This window comes from Rhagoletis pomonella, unplaced genomic scaffold, assembly GCF_013731165.1.
Source record: "Rhagoletis pomonella isolate Grant_MI unplaced genomic scaffold, Rhpom_1.0 Rhpom_scaffold_00007, whole genome shotgun sequence".
Classification (NCBI taxonomy): domain Eukaryota; kingdom Metazoa; phylum Arthropoda; class Insecta; order Diptera; family Tephritidae; genus Rhagoletis; species Rhagoletis pomonella.
Window position 1 is genome coordinate 44653414 of NW_023458561.1, and position 18771 is coordinate 44672184.

The window sequence follows — 18771 nt, forward strand, 5'->3', positions numbered from 1 at the left end:
GTATGCAGTCATATCAATGGTAAGTGCTTATAGGAGGGTACATATAAGGGAGTTTGTTAAAGGGGGCGTGGCACATCCCATAGGCGTGGAATATTTTATCAGCTATAACTTTGGAACCTTAAGTCCCACGACCTTGAAATTTGGTATGCAGACATATCCATGGTAAGTGCTTATAGGAGGGTAAATATAAAGGAGTTTGTTAAAGGGGGCGTGGCACATCCCATAGGCGTGGAATATTTTATCAGCTATAACTTCGGAACCTTAAGTCACACGAACTGGAAATTTGGTATGCAGTTATATCAATGATAGGTGTTTATGCGAGGGTATGTATAAACGTGTTTGTGAAAGGGGGCGTGGCACATCTCATAGGCGCGGAATTTTTTATCAGCTATAACCTCGGTACCATAAGTCTCACGAACTTGAAATTTCGTATTCAGACATATCAATGGTAGGTGCTTATAAGAGGGAATGTTTAAACGAGTTTATAAAAGGGGCGTGGCACATCTATGGGTACCTATGGGTACGGTGACCATCCGTCCTGTATTATACGGGACAGTCCTCTTTTTTGACCCATTGTCCTGGTAATTTATTTATTTTATACGGGACGCCAAATGTTCTGTATTTCTTTTAATCTCCTGTATTTGTCCCGTATTTGGTGTTTCGACGCCTTAACAGGTCATTAAAATGGCATGCCTATGAACGAGTTTTAAGTAATGTTGGTATATGATACTAATTTTTTCCATAAACAGTTATTATTTTCTAATCTGAATGCCTCTGATTCGAATCAAGGAACACATACAGTGACCAAAATAGAAATTAGGACTCCACTTTTAGTAAGTTTTGGCTATTTTTCCTTAGTCTATTAAATGTTTATTATTCATTTTATGAAAGTAAAGCTCTTTTCCTAACAAAAACCATATAACACCAAAGTTCCAACTTTGTGCAAAAAACTATAAAAATTTATTCTGCCATATTTCACCAAAATTTCAAATTTTTTAATTAGAATCTTCAGAAAAAAATTTGGTTTGCAGTTTTGTAACTCATTAAAACTGAGTATAATATAGTGTGAGTGGAAAGTGCATTTGCTTCTCTTTAAAAAAAAAATGGTCGAACATACTTGCTTTGTATGAAAAAATTTAACGAATATTTTTAACAAATTTTACGGGATAAACATCTCGAGAAAATTATCCTAGAAATTTGTGATATTACTAAAAGGATACTGTTTCAAGGCTAATACATCTAAGATCATTGAAGAAGGCTTTAAGATATGTAAGCTGTTGTGGAAAAAATTTGAAAATTATCTTTTGTCCCGTATTCGACTCTCATAATTATGGTCACCGTACCTATGGGAGGTGTTCAGAGTAAAGTATATATAAATGGGTTTGTCAAAGGGGGATATTCATATATGTACTCATCTATTAGATAACTGGGATATTTAAAACTGTGTTTTTTTTTGAAACCTTACCGTCTTTAGATTATTTTGAACTGGAAAGATTAAATCGTTTTTTACTCCCGCGATGCTGTTAAACGAAAATCGTTCATTCATAATGAATAAAACTCCTTCCGAATCAAGCATTCTATCAGAAATGTGCAGCTTTACTAAAACAGACAAGCGAATAGGCAGCTAAACGGAATGTACCGTAGTACACTAATTTTAATTTACAAATTTGATCGTTACCTTAATCCACCTAATATTAATAATGGAACAAGATTTGTAGTACAAATTATGATCAATATACATTAGTTAAAGCACGATAAAGCTAAAAGTATGGCTCATAAGAATGCTTTAAGGTAAACAAAGAAAATAGTTTGGGTCCTTTAAATTATGCTGGAATCAATATTTGTATTACTGTTTTAAATTTTTATTTGTTTACCCCGAACGACGTCGGGTGCTCTGCTAGTGTATATATATATGTATATATGCACATTACATACATACATATACATATGCAGCATTAAAACGAAACTTTTTTCATTTCACAATTATCTGTTAATACTATGTATGTATAGTTAGCGCTTTAACTTTGCTTTTAACTAAAATTTTGATTTTTGTTGTTTCCAGTTTTTTTTTTGTTTAATTTTGATGCACGAAAACTTTTCCACTTGTAATCGCTCAGCTTTCAAATGCAAGCGATTGAGACAAAGTTTTCGCTTTCGTTGCAATCCAAACTTTTGATGAGGAGCGAGAGAAAAGAAAAATCGGTCTGGAAACAGAAGCTGTTATGTACATACATAAGTATGTATATAACAAATTATAGAGCGAGGAAGTAAGTAAAAAGGAGACGGTAAATGTGTGGAAGTCTTGTAAGGTAATAAAAGGCAAGTGCAGTTGGGAAATAATAAATAACATTGGAACACGCACCAAGGAGAAGAAGTTAATTCGCCTAACGACAGATCCAAAATAAGGATTTTTTTTCCTTTTCCTTTTGAATAAATAAGTAATGAACGGCGGAACGGCGTGTACGACCAAAAACAAAAAATTTTAAAACACACGAAACAATCAATATACCGTTAAAACTATAGGGCAAGCAAAGTAAAACTTTAATTAATTTTTTAAGGGCTTTAAAACTGCAAAGGTGTCTATGCTTAGTTCAATAAATCATTTGAAAATTTCATCGTTGCCACCTTAATAGATATCGATTTCTTATTTTTTTTTTTGTTTATTTCCAAAATGTTTCGTTAAAACTATCCAAATCTTGAAAACTTTAAAAAGTATATGCACTCCGGGCAAAGCTCGGTCAACCTGGTACTATCACTTATACTTACAACAATGTACTTTCAACATTCGCTGGCAGTACTTTAAAACCATAAGTATGGGCAGGTAACAATTTTCTATCTAGTGTAGATAAAATTGTATCAAAATTTCAAGCCATCTGAAGTACGTTGATTAATCGGTTTTTATTGACATATTTAATAGCTAAAACGTATGGTCAAGACCGCTGTTCAGCAGCCAGTCCTCCAGATCTGGATTTATATATTAGCAAGCTCAGCTCACAAAAAATTTCAATCGATCGAAAGTGTGATGGATTTTTTGGTCATGAGCTCTTGGTCTATATATAAAGGTGTCTTGCAAAAATACTTTATGGATGTACGCCGAACTTTTCTTTGTTTGCTTGTAAGATAGTGTAATGTACACACACATATGTAAACTAGGCGACAAATGAAAGTGGACACCTTGTCTAATATAATATTTACAATTATTTTCATGAACACTTTTTGCATCAAAATATTAACCATACAAATCAAAGTTTAACACTTTATATAAATTTCACAAAAACTTAAAAAATGTTCATCAACATATTCAAATTTTTACACAGAATTTACAAAAAATTTCGAGTATGAAGTTTTATAGCTCATTCAATTTTGAAGTGCAAGTTTCCTGACAATTTTAAATTTATCAGCCTATTAAATTTGAAAATGACACAATTTTGTTCGGAAAATTTGTCATTTTATATTTTAAGAGACTGATAAATTTCAATGGGTTACAAAGCTGCATGCTCAAAAAGTTTCTAGAAGTTCTGAGTAAAAAGTTACAAATTTTGATGATAATTTTTTGAATTTTTGTGTACTTTATATAAAGTGGGAAACTTGGATTTGTATGGTCTACATTGTAGAATGAACCATACTTTTTCATGAAAACAATTGTGAATATTATATTAGGACAAGGATATTAGACAAGACCTTTCATTTGTCGCCTGGTGTATACAAGAAACGGCAATGTTTCGTATTCGACGGATGTCTATATAAGTGTGCGCGAAGCTAACGTTCAACAAAAGTTAGTTGAAGGCACTTAGTAGATGCACTCAAGGCTGCAGGCTTTTATATGCTTTCTTATTTCTTCATATGTTTTTTTTTTTACTTCTTCGAGCGCTTTTCCGCAAGACATACACAATGTGCTGCTTAATTCTAACGAAATGCCATTATTGAGCACACTTGAATGGTGTAAAGTACCGTGAATGGCATGGCACATATTGAAGGCGCAATCATATATCTCCCTATATATACAGTGACTCAAACAAATGACCACGTGTTGATTTTCTTCAAATATTCGTAATATTTTTCTAGCTAATTTTTTTTTTGTTATTTTTACATAAAATTATCGTCTAAACTTTAACCAAAACCGTGTAAATCACAGTTTCAAACTTTATACAAAATTTAGAAAAATTCAACAAATTTTCATGAAAATTTCAACTTTTTACTCTGCAAGTGCAAGTTTCAAACGGCTAAAAAATCGCGTTGATTTTTGCGATTTTTTTTTTTGTTTTGATGACGGATTTTTGCCCTTTTTTAAATAAGTATGAATTTCTTATGAAATAAACGCGGGAGCCCTTAGCAGCAAAATTTCAAAATATCATGGCAAGTTCTTGTAAATTGCGCTTGTTATATTAAAAAGCCCAAAAGTAGCCTCCAAAAAAATTTTCAAAAATCAATTCAAATGTTTAGCCATTTGACACTTGCACTTCATTAGACTAAAATTGTATGGGGTATAAAACCGCATACCCATCTAAAAAAAATCAGAATAAAAAGTTGAAATTTTGATGAAAATTATTTGAATTTTCCTAAATTTTTTATGAAGTTTGGAACTGTGATTTACACGGTTTTGGTTAAAGCTTAGACGATCTTTTATATAAAAATGAAAAAAAAAATTAGCAGGAAAAATATTACGAATATTTAAAAAATCACAACACGTGGTCATTTGTTTGAGTCACTATATATACATATTTATATGAGCATACGCATGGAGTAGAGTGTTTGCCGCTAGAATTTATGAAGTGCCAATACATGCGTCGTCTTTCGGTCATTGATTACTTAAGTTTCCGTGCACTTGCAATTTCTCAACCTCTTACATATTACTATGTTCAAAAACGTACAGTGTTGCATTGCCGTCACACCCCCTCTCTTTTGCGCTAAAATTGTCGGATTCTTCTTTTTTTCCTTTTTGCAGTCTTTATTACACTTCACTAAAATGTATTACTATCGATCGTAAAAACAATTTAATTTGCTGTATACTTCGAATACTTTCACAATTACTTATGATTGCTGTTTTTGTCATTTTCTATGTGTATTGTGTACTTACAGGTGCTTACGCCGCATGACCTAGAAAAAAAGACGCTCAGCTTGGAAAAGTGAAATTATGTGGCAAAGTTGTTGAGGGGTAAACTGTTCGAAGCAAATAACTAAATAAATAATCAACTCTTTTTGCATACAGACATATGTATGTAGAACTTCGAAAAAGTTCAAGAAATTGTATTTACCTTTGCCCATTGGCGGATTCCCGGTCAGCTTAGAAAATCTTAAACTTACGAAAATTAGTAGAATTCTGCTAAAATTGTTGGACAAAATCAAAGCTCTTAAAATAATCCGAAAATGTGTGACTTAATATCGTTGCTTAGGCTAAGCTAAGCCCCAATTATTTTAATGAGGTCTGCTTTTAGCGAGTAGGTACTTTACAGAAATGCGGCTCAGCAAAAATTTTAAAGCTATTGAAATAATGCCAGTTTTGACTTGCGTACTCTTTAAATAGTATATGTAAATAGTTGCACATATTACCGGATTTAAATAAAAAATGATTTTTTAATTATAAGAAAACAACTACCTTCCCCATTCGGCCCCCCGTCGACATTTTCTGAATCCGCCCCTGCCGTTGCCTACGCAGACATTAGAAGTATTTGCATGTCATTCAGCGGCGACTGTTGGTCAACGCTATCGTCGTCGAAATACCTTCAAAGAAAATGTCGATTGCAAGTGGACGCTGACTTTTTGTTTTCAATAAAATTATTTTTTGTTTGCTTCAGTTTTTATCGTTTACTCATGTTGACCTGTGCTGCCTGCTTCACCTTTAACTTCGATTTTATTGACCAACTTTTTCTTTCTATTTACTTTTATTACACGATGTTGACTGTTTATTTATAAGATTGAATTTCATTACTCGCTTTTATGCTTATAGTTTTAGTTTATTTCTTGTTTTTGCTTTAAGCAAATAATTTACTTGAACAACTGGTAAAGTGATACGTTTTTAGATAACGTAAAAAAGGATTGTCGCTGTGCGAGAACTTTTTTCAGGGACATCTCATTGAGTGGGCAATCGATCGAAAATGTCTTTATTTCAGCAACAAAAACTTCTAAATTTTAATTACAACCTGACATTCTGTGCCAATTTGCTAGGGTGTACCATTTTATACTCTAAAGTAATTTAATTAATTTTTGTTTGGGCTGAAAAATCAAGCTACAAATAGAGGAAATCGATGCATAATTATAAAAGGATTTAGTTGTCAAATGAAAATGCGTAAAGATTTTTCTATGAAAAATTACCGGCAAGGAATGTTACTCAGACGCCATGTATGCATGGAAAATTTTGTTTCGCATTGCTTCGTAATAGCAGAAACACAATGCCGGCGAACGGCGAAAGGCGAACTCACCACAGCGAAATTCGCGCTGTCAAAATTAGAACACCCGCAAGCATATGAAATTGAACAAAACCAAAGCGAAATGGGAAGTTCGCTCGGCTGGGCGATGGCGGCGTAACATTCCAAAAGTGGCCGTATTTCTTTTTTGGTTTCGAAGTGTAAATGCATAAACTCCGCGGCTTTTAGTTAATACTGGTGATTCCAGTCTTCTCAGGACATCTAAAGCATTGTAGATGAGTACGTCCACTTTGTCAGGCCAGCGCATATTTGTTCCACTCATTTTCATCGTATTGACTTCGTATTTTTTTCCTGATTGGTCATCGATTATACTCATTACTATACCGGGAAATTTTTCTTCCTCGTAAATAACACTGGTTCACAAATTTGTATTTTTTTTTTGCTCCAAGGAAGCCCCTGTCCAATTTCTACGTAAAATCGCCCAAGAGATTTGCAATTTACCGTTATTCAGATAAAAAAGTGGTACCACTTAATGACCTATATTTTACGGACCAATTGAGCAACCTTAATACAAAATATGGCATATGAAAGAACAAAAAAATCCCAATAAACCGTGTACGCATTATTTTTCAATAGTTTCTGAGAAATTATTTATACATTCAAAGTTTTTTGCTTTAGACTTCAGCAGGGATCAAACCCGCATCATCGATGTGCAAAGTCAGAAGCGCTAACCATTTTTTTTTTTTTTGTTTAAATACAAAAATGCAAACTTTAACAGGGGACAAATAAAAAAGTTTAGCTATCAAATGAAAATACGCAAAGATTATTTATATGAACTATTTTTGTATTTTAACATCAAAAAATATTTAGAGGTCGCTCAAAGAGCTTAAATTTTTTCATCTCATTGAAATTTCATTGGCAAAAAAAAAAACAATTTTTCATAGAAATGGTATAGAACAGGCATGCCCAGCACAGGGCACTTGCTTATGGAGTTCTGCCAACGTTGGGCATGACTGGCCCAGATTTTTGAAAACCCAATATTTTTCGATCGAAAAACCCTGGTTCTCTTCAGAAGCCTTCCAGTAACAATACCCAGTTTTTTACTTAAACATTTTTTTCGCGAATTTAATGGGTCCCTCCATTGCAGTCTTTGGGGTTTTTGGCGGACCTATAAAATATATATGGTTAAATAAACCACTAGGTATTATTATTGTGAGAATTTTCCGATAGAGTAGCATTGATTTTAAAGAATCGTATACCATTTCTACGAAAAGCTGTTTTTTTCATAAAAAAATACTTGGAAAATTTTAGGCGCTTTGAGCGACTTCTTAATTATTTTTTGATTTCAAATATGGGTATGTGTATTTTTTCGGTGTAGAACAATCCTAAGGATGAGAACATTAAAATTCCGACCTCACTTTCTCACATTCATTTTTGGACATTCCTAATGTACACACATGCGCTTGATAAGGAACCTCTAACAGGTTTCATGCGCCGATTTTAATTACAACCAAAGCAGCAACCATATGCAAATGTGAGCCATTTGATTTCAATGGCTGGTAAACGCACGTGCATATATATTGCTCAAATCTGTGAGTAACTGTATGTAGCTACATATCGTCGTTTTAAGTACAAAACCGCGTAACTAACATTTGCTGCCAAAAATTGGAGTTGCTCACACAAGCTCCTTGGCTGAAGCCTTATCCATTCTTCCTTAAATATACTAGCCAGAAATGCGATTGGTTTATAAAAAAGAGAACCATTTTGCAATATGAGTCTTTTAACTCTCTAAAAAAAATTTATGCAACCTCACATAAGCGGTTTTGCATTATCTCGACACGCGGTTTTGCATTTTTTATAAGCGGTTTTGCACTTCAAACGACGATATGTGTATACTTGTTTAGATACTTCCTTACACTTTTAAGTATTCAGCCCGTAAAACCAAATATAGAGCGACAGTTGGGATACAGCTAGATATGACCAAAAATGTGTAGAAGACAGAGGATATTAAAAGGGCATATACATGCAAACATATAAATGTATTTACTGCGAAAGTAATATGTAGTTTAAACACATATTTACCAGCAATGGACATATGTAGGGACACGAATTTCGATACTACATCGCTGGGCGCTAGATCTATACAGTAGGGAGGGTGTTCGAACAATAAGAAGCCCATTTCTTATATGGCAGCCGCTTTCTTCGACTTTGTTTGCGCAATTTTAGGTATGGGAGGGGAATCGTGATTATCGTGCCTAAAAAAAAAAAATACCTAACGAATTTATGGCCTATTTACTGAGAAGAAAACTGTCTCATTTGGAAAATCTTTTTTTCCAATTTTAAAGGGAGTCAGTGGTGGGCGTGCATTTTCTATGTAAATAACATGAAAACAATTTTTCGTCATTAAAAATGTTATAATTATGGAACCGTTTGAGATGCGAATTACATATTCTTGTCGGGCATTGGATTCTCTAAAAAATTACCCTAAATTTGGTTGTCTGCGACGATTAAGAGTATTAAATATTTGTATGATATTGAAAGATAAATAAAAATTAAATTTATTTTGCAAATTGTGCAGTTACATTGCCAGAAATGTCCTAATTGCAATAAACTGAATTATATTAATAATTAAAAAAAATGTACATATTAATGTTTAGAGACGTCATAACGTTAGAACTGTCATAGCCGGTAAGTAAATACATTTTTTGGTCTAAACCATTTTTTAAAGAATTGAATGCCTAGAAAAACGGGTCCATGGTTATAGTATTTTTAATGAAAAAATAAATTTTGCCCATTATTTACATGGAAAATTTCAAACTTCAGACCTTTTAAAATTGGAATAAATATTTTTCCAAATGATAGAATTTTTTTCTCAGTATATAAGTCCTTTTGGGGCCATTGATTCGTTATGTTAGTTGTTTTTTTTTATCACCCTAATATACATATGTATATGCCCTTACCTATATTCTACATATGAAATTGTGTATACCTTACATAGTCATTTCTTTGTCCGCCTTTGAAGAGGCTAAAAGGGGTATTTCTTTGAATTTGATACGAGAAACTTTTGAAAAGAAAGCGGAAAAAGTGGAAAGAGTAAAGAAATGCTTCAAAGGGATTTGCCGGCATAAACTTGACAAATACTCATATACATATGTAACTTTTGTACGTACATACACATATACGTTCATATATATGTACAAATACAAATTTGAGATCATCAGCTTACAAAAGTACTTTCAAAAGCGTGTAAACAGCTAGAAGCGCCTAATGATAATCGTTTTGATAGTGTTTTGAAAGTTCCGCTTTAATTAAATATGCGTAAAATATATTTTTACGAGTATCTGCTTCCCAAAAACACATGCACTCATAGATAGATAGACATTTTTGTTGACAGATAGATTGAATCTTACACAACATGTTAGTTTTTGGCCGAGCGTTTCCTCCGATTTGTGGCAAAATTTAAAAAAAAAATTTTATATTTAATTAAAAATATCCTGGCCAGGATTTTTTCAGCCAACCCACTGGCGAAATATTTCCTAACACGTTAAATTTCATACAAAATAGATTCCATTTATTTAACTACTATAAATCGAATAAATGAAAAAATTGAAAATTTGCCAACTTACGAACATCATTTATTATATAACATGTATGTATGTACGGAATGAATATATTTATTATAAATTTATTATGCTAAGGCAGAAGTATACAATAAGTATACTTCCCCAATTGGAGCTATTTTGAAATTATGTAATTAATATGATTATTAAATGTAAAAGAAGAATCAAAGATAACTTTGCGTCTTCAGATTTTTTTATAATCGAATAAACTTTCAGCTCGGTCGTCTGCATAGAGCAAGAATTCTGAAGATGGGAAATAACTACCGGAGAGTAGTCGTCGCTTGAAGCACGCCTGCAGGTGCTATGAACAGGTCAGAGGACACGCCCTCAATCGAGACCTTAAATATGAAGATAACCATTTAAGGAATACGGCGTTAAATCCGAGCAAGGCGAATGTAACAATGTAACAACATACATGCCTTGTCGGCCTTGTCGGAGGCCTTAGAAAAATCCGTATATACGCAATCCACTTGATGGCTAGCTGAAAACGCGTCAGTACAATACTCACTAAATATGGCTAAGTTAGTGGCTGTAGACCGTCCAGAAACAAAGCCATGCTGGTTCGGTAGGATCAAACTTTTAACGGCAAAATACATCTTATCTTTAACAATCCCCTCAAACAGTTTAGAGATGGTCGATAGCTTGGAAATTGGTTCTAATCAATTACAACTTGCTTTTTGAAATTTTTGAAAATCGGTGTGATTGATGTCCGTTTCCAGTCATAGACAAAGACCTCAGTGCTCAGAGATTGGTTGAAAATAAACTTGAGAGATGCAACTATAGTAGGACACTTTTCGAGGAAAATGGTATTAGTCTGCGTTGAGATTTTCAAGCTGTTTATGCCCTTTGTAATTTCGTCCGAAGTAAGACTTAGGTGACCGAAATGATGACCAACTGTTTTATGGTTGGGATAATTAGAAGGGAATGAACTATTAACATCTTCACAAACAAAATTCGACTTGAAAAACTCCGCAAATAAGTTGGCCACTACTTGAGGCGAGCTTGCAAATTTTTCCCCCGAGGTAAACTGCAGACCGAACTTCAACACAGGATTTGTTGGATTTTATGAAATTCCAAAAAATATTAGGGCTTAATTTAGTGTTCGATTCTACACTAAGGATATAATTTCTATAAAGAAATTTGGTTAGGCAATTGAATTTTTTAGATAAAAGCTGGTATTTCTCGAAAAAGATTCAATTCTTGGATATAACGAACTTTTTTAAAAACTTGTTTCGTTGGTTCTTAGCAAGTGTACCAAGGAAATTTATGTGGCCTCTTTTTTGTTAATTGTATGTTTCTTTAAGCGAATATCAAACACATCAAATACATTAATATCCAAATCAGGAAACAAACAATCCCATCTTATTTCCAATAAGTAAGTGTTAAGCTTAGAGAAATCTCAAGTATCAAATTTTAAAGGGATTCTATCAGCAAATTTATTGGCAGAAAATTAGTAGAATTCAACTGTTAGAAGCAAAGGAATATGGTGTTTATCCACGGAGATATTGCTGAATGGCATTGGAAAATGGAGGTTTTGATATTTGAACTAACGAAAACAAGATCAAGAATTCTGATGTACTTTGGAACGAATTTCCGTCATCCCTTGTCAAATCTGGTTTGGAAAGAAACCGGTTTCGGCGTTGTACCATCTTCAATGTCAAAACGAAAAATGACACTGAAGATGATACAACGCCGAAACCGGTTTGTCTCCAAACCAAATTTGATAAGGGATGGCGGAAATCCGTTCCAAAATACATCCTACACCCATCCTGTCGGAAACAACAACAACCAAAAAGGAAAAATCAAGAATTCTGTTCTGTTCTGATTAGTAAAACTTTTAATTTGAACTTAATCAAGACTTAAGATATTATCAAAACAATATGTTTCATGAGATGAGATGAGTAAAGTTAGTTGGTGTTGGATCAAAATTGGAGCAGTTTGCAGGTTGAAATTGCCTAGAACAAACAAGTGATTGGCAGCTAATTTATGTTGTACCAAGTGTGTGATGCTGTCAGTATGGGATTTATATATTTCGCTGTGCTGCTCGGCGGAATATATGAGACAATAAGATACAGGGATCCATACATTGAGTAGCCTTATATGCTGATACACAATTGATTCAGAATGGCATCAGAACTGCAGAGATTTACTGGAAATGCCTATAATTTACGTTGCAGAGCTATTAGCACTCCGGAATACATTAAACAGTTTTGAGTCGAAAAAATCATGATCGTAAAAATCAGGACTTATCCATGTTTCAATTAGGACAAGGACCTCATAGCCCAGATCTTAGTAGTCGCAAACATTTCTATTTGTTATTTGCTAGTCATCGTTCCTCGTCGCGTCTTCTTTTTGAAGATATTGGAACGATCGCACTTTAAAGTCAGCTGGCCAAAGCCCTGGATTTAATAACGTATTTAAGAGCGGCGGCAAAACACCAAGCTTAAAATTAATTTTCTTTAGCTTACTGAAGTCAGTATCTATTTTGATGATGGAAAACAGGCAATTTGACTACCGTCAATTTTCGCATTTTTGGCTACGTAAGATATATTGTTTTCAGCAGTAATAATTGATGTGAAAGACGATAAGTGGATCCATTTCTTTTTTTTTTATGGGACTACGTAAAGCTCCGTGTTATTGGTAGCGCCAATTACCAGATCCTCGATGGTTTTCTAATTTTTGGGTTTTTTTCTTTGTATTCGAGTCCACTGCGCAGGAGATTGCATGTGTGTCACGGCTGGCGAGCGTAAAGAACCAAAAGAAGGTGGATAACGCAAATTACTGACGTTAGAAGCAGCAGAGGGAGCAGCAACAGCGGAAACAGTAGCGCCAGCAGAAGTGTTAGAAGCAGCAGCGAAACAGAGAGAGAGTTTTTACTTGAGGTGGTCGATGGTATTGACGTGCAAACATATGGATCCAAAGGCTTCGAATCAATGGCAACAGCAGAGGCTGATGAGTTCCTATTAGTGTGGCTTTCCACCTTGTAACCAGGTATTTGTTATGCGCCAAATTTTTGAAAATATCCATTTCTTTTTCGCGTTGGAAGTTATTTTCGACAATACCCAATGTTACTGATTGCCGGTGTATGCTGACGATATAAACTTCTTAGGCCTTTTCCAAGTTGAATATGCAAGCACAGCAAAAAATTGGCGTCAGTTGTCAGGTAATTTACCGACGGGAGTGCTTTGGTGGTTATTATGCCAATCAGAAGGAGAGGCAACGAAGTACGCAACTTGAAGCACATATTATTTCAAAAAAAATTATTATTATACATACATACATTTTTTAAGACAGTACCGCTATCATGTTAATGGAGAATTATTATCCTTTATCACAATCAAAGAATTTGTCCAAATTTTTCAACAAAAGTTCGCTGTTATTGTACCAATCGTGTGACTGCAAAAAAAAAATTTCGTCCCAGCAGCAATAAACCAATATAAAAAAATGTTAAAATCTGTACAAATTTACCAATCGTGTTACACTGCCCTTAGTCTCTATTCAGTAACCAACAAAAAAAAATCGAAAGCATCAAACCACATCTGGATTTCAAAGTCTTTATTTTGAAATATTAAAAAGTGACAACAAACAAATTGAAAAGTAATTTTTCACTCCATTTTTATTTATATCTACAAGCTATTGCCATTATCTTACGTAAATGTCTCAATGTAGGGGCAAAAACCGTTTTGTGACAAGTAGCACTCAACGTATTAATTCAAGCGAAATGAGAGGATAAGATTGCAATTTAAAGCAAACAGCCAAATACATATCAGCCATATACATACTATACATATGTACATATCTGCAAGTAGGGGACTTGAAATGATGGAAAATTGTTTTCAATGAATTTTACGATTTTGAATTGTTTCATCAAATTATTTAAGAATTTATTGAGGCGCACAAAAAAATGCTAACTTTCATTATTTACATGCGTCATTTAAACAGATTACTATTCATTTGATGTCAGACTTATTACGCAAAAGCGAATCCACGAGATTCTTTAAAAATTTTCCACACATTTTACAAAAAAAAATAAGGATAAGGAGAGCAAGCAAAAATTTAATACATTTTTCTGGTTGCTTCCAAATCGTTTCCTGTTTCGTTAATAATGCGCATTCATTATAATAGCTTAAAAGGTTTTAGATTTAATTACGCTTAGTGAAGTTTAAAATAAATTTAATTTCCTTAACAAATTATGCGCAATTAGGTGAATTTTTCGCTGCAATAAGGCATTAAATTACTGGCGGTATTAAAATCAATTAACCAAATTAATTAGCGCGCGGTTTTAAGTAGTTTAATCATCAAATTGATTCCTTTATTTGGAATAATGTAAATCCAAAAGCCGTTAAATAGGAAACACTGGGGAAGGGAATGCTGACGAAAGCTGTAATTGAATAATGAAAGCTGCTTAAATACGTATTTATGTAATTGGAACGTCAAGCGGAAGCAGAGGTCTTTATTTTCATCCCTTCGCTCATTAAACCACAAATGTGCTGGGGATGCTTGTCATACAATGATTATGGTTTAAAAATGTATATGGGGCGTTCCATACCAAAACGGTCGAGGTTTACACTTCCATTTTAGGGTTGATGCATAAACATAAATAATAAATAAATATGAAATATGAGCTTGATCAATACATTTTTAAAAACTTTACAGCACAAAAACAAAAACAAATCGATTTAAGAGTTTTCCAAATATCTCGAGAACGGAGGGAGGAAAAAATTTGAAAATATTCACAATTCTCTATGAAAAGAAATATTTTTAAAATTGTTTTTCTTGAAAAATTTTCACATACGAATTTGTTGTTAAAAAAAATGGTTTTTGAAAATATGCCATCTCAAAAAAAAAAAATTCAAAAAAATCGCAATCGTAGCTCTGAGTATTGCGCAATATTTAAGCATAGTATTACGGGGTGCACTCTACAATAATTTGAGTTATAAATTTTTTTACACCGAAGTTGAGTAAAATTAGTACATTACAAATTTACAATTTTTTTTATTTTTTCTAGAATTTTTTTGAGTATGCAGTTTTGGAACCCATTAAATTAAAAAGCCGTCAGCATAAAAAATCTTAAAAATCAACGCAATTGTTGAACCTATTTTGGCGCCTCCCGCAAAAAATTAAGATCACCGTATCGATGATGACCTTGCTGATGGCGAAGAAACCAACGACGTATTGAGTACCACATACGAAGAAAGACACACCGGAGGAAACTATCAGGGCAATTCTGGCAACTGTGTTTGAACTCATCACAGTCTTTAAAGAGACATACGTATTCGACTCTCAATTTTGGTAACTATCTCAAAAAAACTTTCTAAAAATTTAATGAAATAAAAAAATTTTTATTTTTCTTTCTTAACCAAGAAAACCTAAGGATTTAAAGAAAATGAACTTAACTAAAAAAGAAAACAAATTAAAAATTAATTTTGTACAAACTAAACTAAATTAAACTTAAAACAGAAACAACAAAATCTAGCCAAAAAGAAAAATCATTATAAAAAAGAAAAAATAAAATAAGTTTCTCAAAATTAAATGGGATTAAAAAAAATATATATTTTCTTTTTAAATCAATAAAATCTAAAAGTTTATTTAGATAAATGAGAATAAAAAATAATAAAACAATAAAAAAGTCTTTAAAAGAAAAAAAAATATTTTCCTTTATAAAACAATACCTAAAATCAAAAAATAATAAATAATAAAACAATAAAAAAGTCTTTAAAAGAAAAAAAAAATGTTTCTTTTTAAAACAATACCTAGGATCAAAAAATTAAAGAATTTAAAAAAAATTAAAAACAAAAATATAACTGTTAACGGTCAAAGGAAAAATTGTGTAGTCAGCAAACAGCAAAGAATGTAAGTAAAGAAAATAAAAGTGGTAATTATTAAAATTAAAATTATTAAAATGCAGGGGATAGCACCAGACGGCGGAGCAAAGCAAAAATATTTATGTTGGATTTCATGGAACTAAATCCAGACATAGCCAAAGGCTTCTTCAGAGGAGAGAAAGTGGCTCTTGAGGAAAAGTGGCGCCAACTAAGGGAGTCGTTGAATAGCCAAGGACCACCAATAAAAAACACAAATCAGTGGAAGAAGGTAAAATATGATTGTGATTATAAGGATAACAATAATATTTAGATTTTTTGCAACTAGACCTGGACTGACTGGAAAAGTGAAGTGAGGAAGAAATTGGCACACAACATAAGAGAAGGCCGTGGCTACCGGAGGCGGCCCATTTAAAAAGTACACTTTGTCGGAGGCGTAGGAAACGGTAGCAAGAATTTCCGGACTGTACGCTGTTGTAGATGGCATATCAATGTCCACTTCTTTTGGAACTGGGGAGGAGGCAGTATCCGCGCCCGATTTAAGCGATGATGATTTGCCTACCACATCCGCAAGAGCCCGTGAGGAGGAAACCAATCCGTCTTCGACCCCAAAGAGGCACAGAAATAATCCCTCACTACAGGTAAATTACAAAATAAAATATGAATACTTACATATGTATGTATATATGTGTATATGTTAATGTATGTATGTATATATTATACCTTTTGTATATTTCTAAGATTCCGTGAAGGCATTCAAGCAAGCGGAAAACAAATTCCATGAAAGCCTTTCTGGAAGCATAGCAGCGCTGGCGAAAAATCAAAAAGACACCGAGACCGACGTCAGACGAGTTTACCGCGGCTTAGACAAAATTAATGCCACTTTAGAAAACATCCGCAGCGACAAGAATAATCACCATAAAAAAGTAGAAGAAGCAGTGCTGGAAAAAAACCAAATTAAACTGCGAGAAATTGAGTTTGATTTAGAATTTGAAAAAAGTAAAAAGTCTTAAAATGTTTAGTTTTTTTAGTGAAAATTGTTTATAATTACAATACTTGTTTTTATTAAATATACTTGTTTTTTATTGAAATATTATATAATATTATTCGCAATTTCGTATCTAATTCTTTGTGTTTCACTTTGCAAGTTAATGTCTGTTGGTACAAATCTATCTACTTCACTATCTACTTCGCTGGCGTTTTCTTCAGGTTCATCATAGTCACATTCAAGATTATAGTGGCGACAAATATTATGCAAGGCAACACATACATTAATTATTTTCACAACCTTTTTTGGTTTGTACTGCAAGGTTCCTAATAAACACCGAAAACGAGTTCTAAGAACCCCAATTGTTCGTTCAACTATATTACGTGCCGAAGAATGTGTTTTGTTAAACGCGTGTAGTGTAGACCGTGGTTCTGGATTTCTATATGGTGTTAATAGAAAAGGTTCCAGAGCATACCCGGCATCGCCCAATAACCACGAATTGTGATCACCATCTCGATACTTCGTCATGACAAACTGTCTTGCATTGCTCATGCTCCATATAAAGGAGTCATGGCTAGAACCCGGATGACAAGCATCAATAGCTCTAATAACCATATTATGATCGCAAATCTGTAATAAATGAGAAACAAATTTTACGAAAACTTTTTTCCATATAAAATCCAGTTATTGTGGCAACTTACAATCATTGCATTAATGCTAAAATTTCCTTTTCGGTTAAAAAAAGCACACCCGTCTTGTGGTTGCAATAGCTTGATGTGCATGCCGTCAATACATCCAATTACACCCGGAATACCAAATTGTTCGTAAAAAGAACTTTTGGCGGCTCTTTTCTCCTGCTCAGGCATGAACAATTTTATCCACTTTGAGCAAAGTCTCCGCTCCATGAGTGTAATTATTTCTGAAATTATCTTGGAGACGGTGCTCCTTCCCAAAGCGATGCTTGAGTCCACTCCTACAGACCTTTGATACCAACCTTCGGCGAGGAATCGCAGCGTTGCTGCCAACTTCAACACTGCGGGAATGGAGGAGCTTCTTTGTACAAAAGGCTGCAAGACTCTCAAAATCATGAGGAACGCTTGTTTATTTATTCTAAAGAGCGCAATAAAGCTGTAAAATATAAATTAATAGTTTAAAATGGCGTTAGTATAAAAAAAAAACTTTGTATACTACTAACGCTGAGTCCGGTAATTCCATGGGATTGCTGTGATCGAGCAAAATTTTTCGCTTCACTTTTTCAGATGTTTGCTGCTCGTTATTCAGCAAAATCGCCAATAAAACAATTGATCTCAGGTTTATTTTCTCGGTTTTATTTATCCAAATGAAATTGACACACTTGAAAACAAAGTTGACAGATTGGAGGTTTGTTCCGTTTTTTACACAATCGTATTCGATATTAACTTCGAAACAAAAGTTCCGTTCGGATTGTGGAACACCATTTCAATTCCGAGTCGGAATTGAATTCCGATTCCGATGCGATTCCGACTCGGATTGCAGAACAGGGCTGATTGTGTATATAACCGGGGCGTATGAGTAACTTCAATGGTAAGCAAGCACATTTCATGTCCTACTATGAAAGCAGGCAAAGTATGAAGCTCAAAATAAATATAAAAGTTTGAGGTATACGAGGATGTGAAACAGGATGTAATACATATGAATTGACCTCCCCACATTTATATATTAACAAAAAGGCGCATGCTTACATATGTAAGTAGACACGCCACATATTTTGCATGCAAGCACGCGTGAAAAAAAGTTCAATTTCCTCTTTCAAAGTGAATTTGGTACATCAAAAACGAACACAAATAAATGTCTTTTTGTATATGAAAAAGAATTACGATATTTTACATGCAATCATAGATTATTTACATTTATATTTTCTATAGTCCCGACGTGGTATCTTTTGAAATTAAGCCTTTGGTTTGAAAATACTGGGAGTGCGTATTTTCATTGCATTA

At 33.5% G+C, this 18771-nt stretch overlaps 1 protein-coding gene across 1 annotated transcript in view; it reads right to left on the minus strand.

Annotated features, from left to right (window-relative positions):
* The window catches only part of LOC118743858, an 85261-nt gene extending 67738 nt beyond the window's left edge, over positions 1–17523 (minus strand). The window contains exons 1-3 of the mRNA XM_036476621.1: positions 17497–17523; positions 17220–17425; positions 16230–16442 (exon numbers count right to left, since the gene is read on the minus strand). Of these exons, the coding sequence (XP_036332514.1) occupies positions 16230–16442; positions 17220–17425; positions 17497–17502 (425 nt within the window). The 5' untranslated portion in view covers positions 17503–17523. The remainder of the gene's footprint in view (positions 1–16229; positions 16443–17219; positions 17426–17496) is intronic.
* Positions 17524–18771: the final 1248 nt, after the last annotated feature.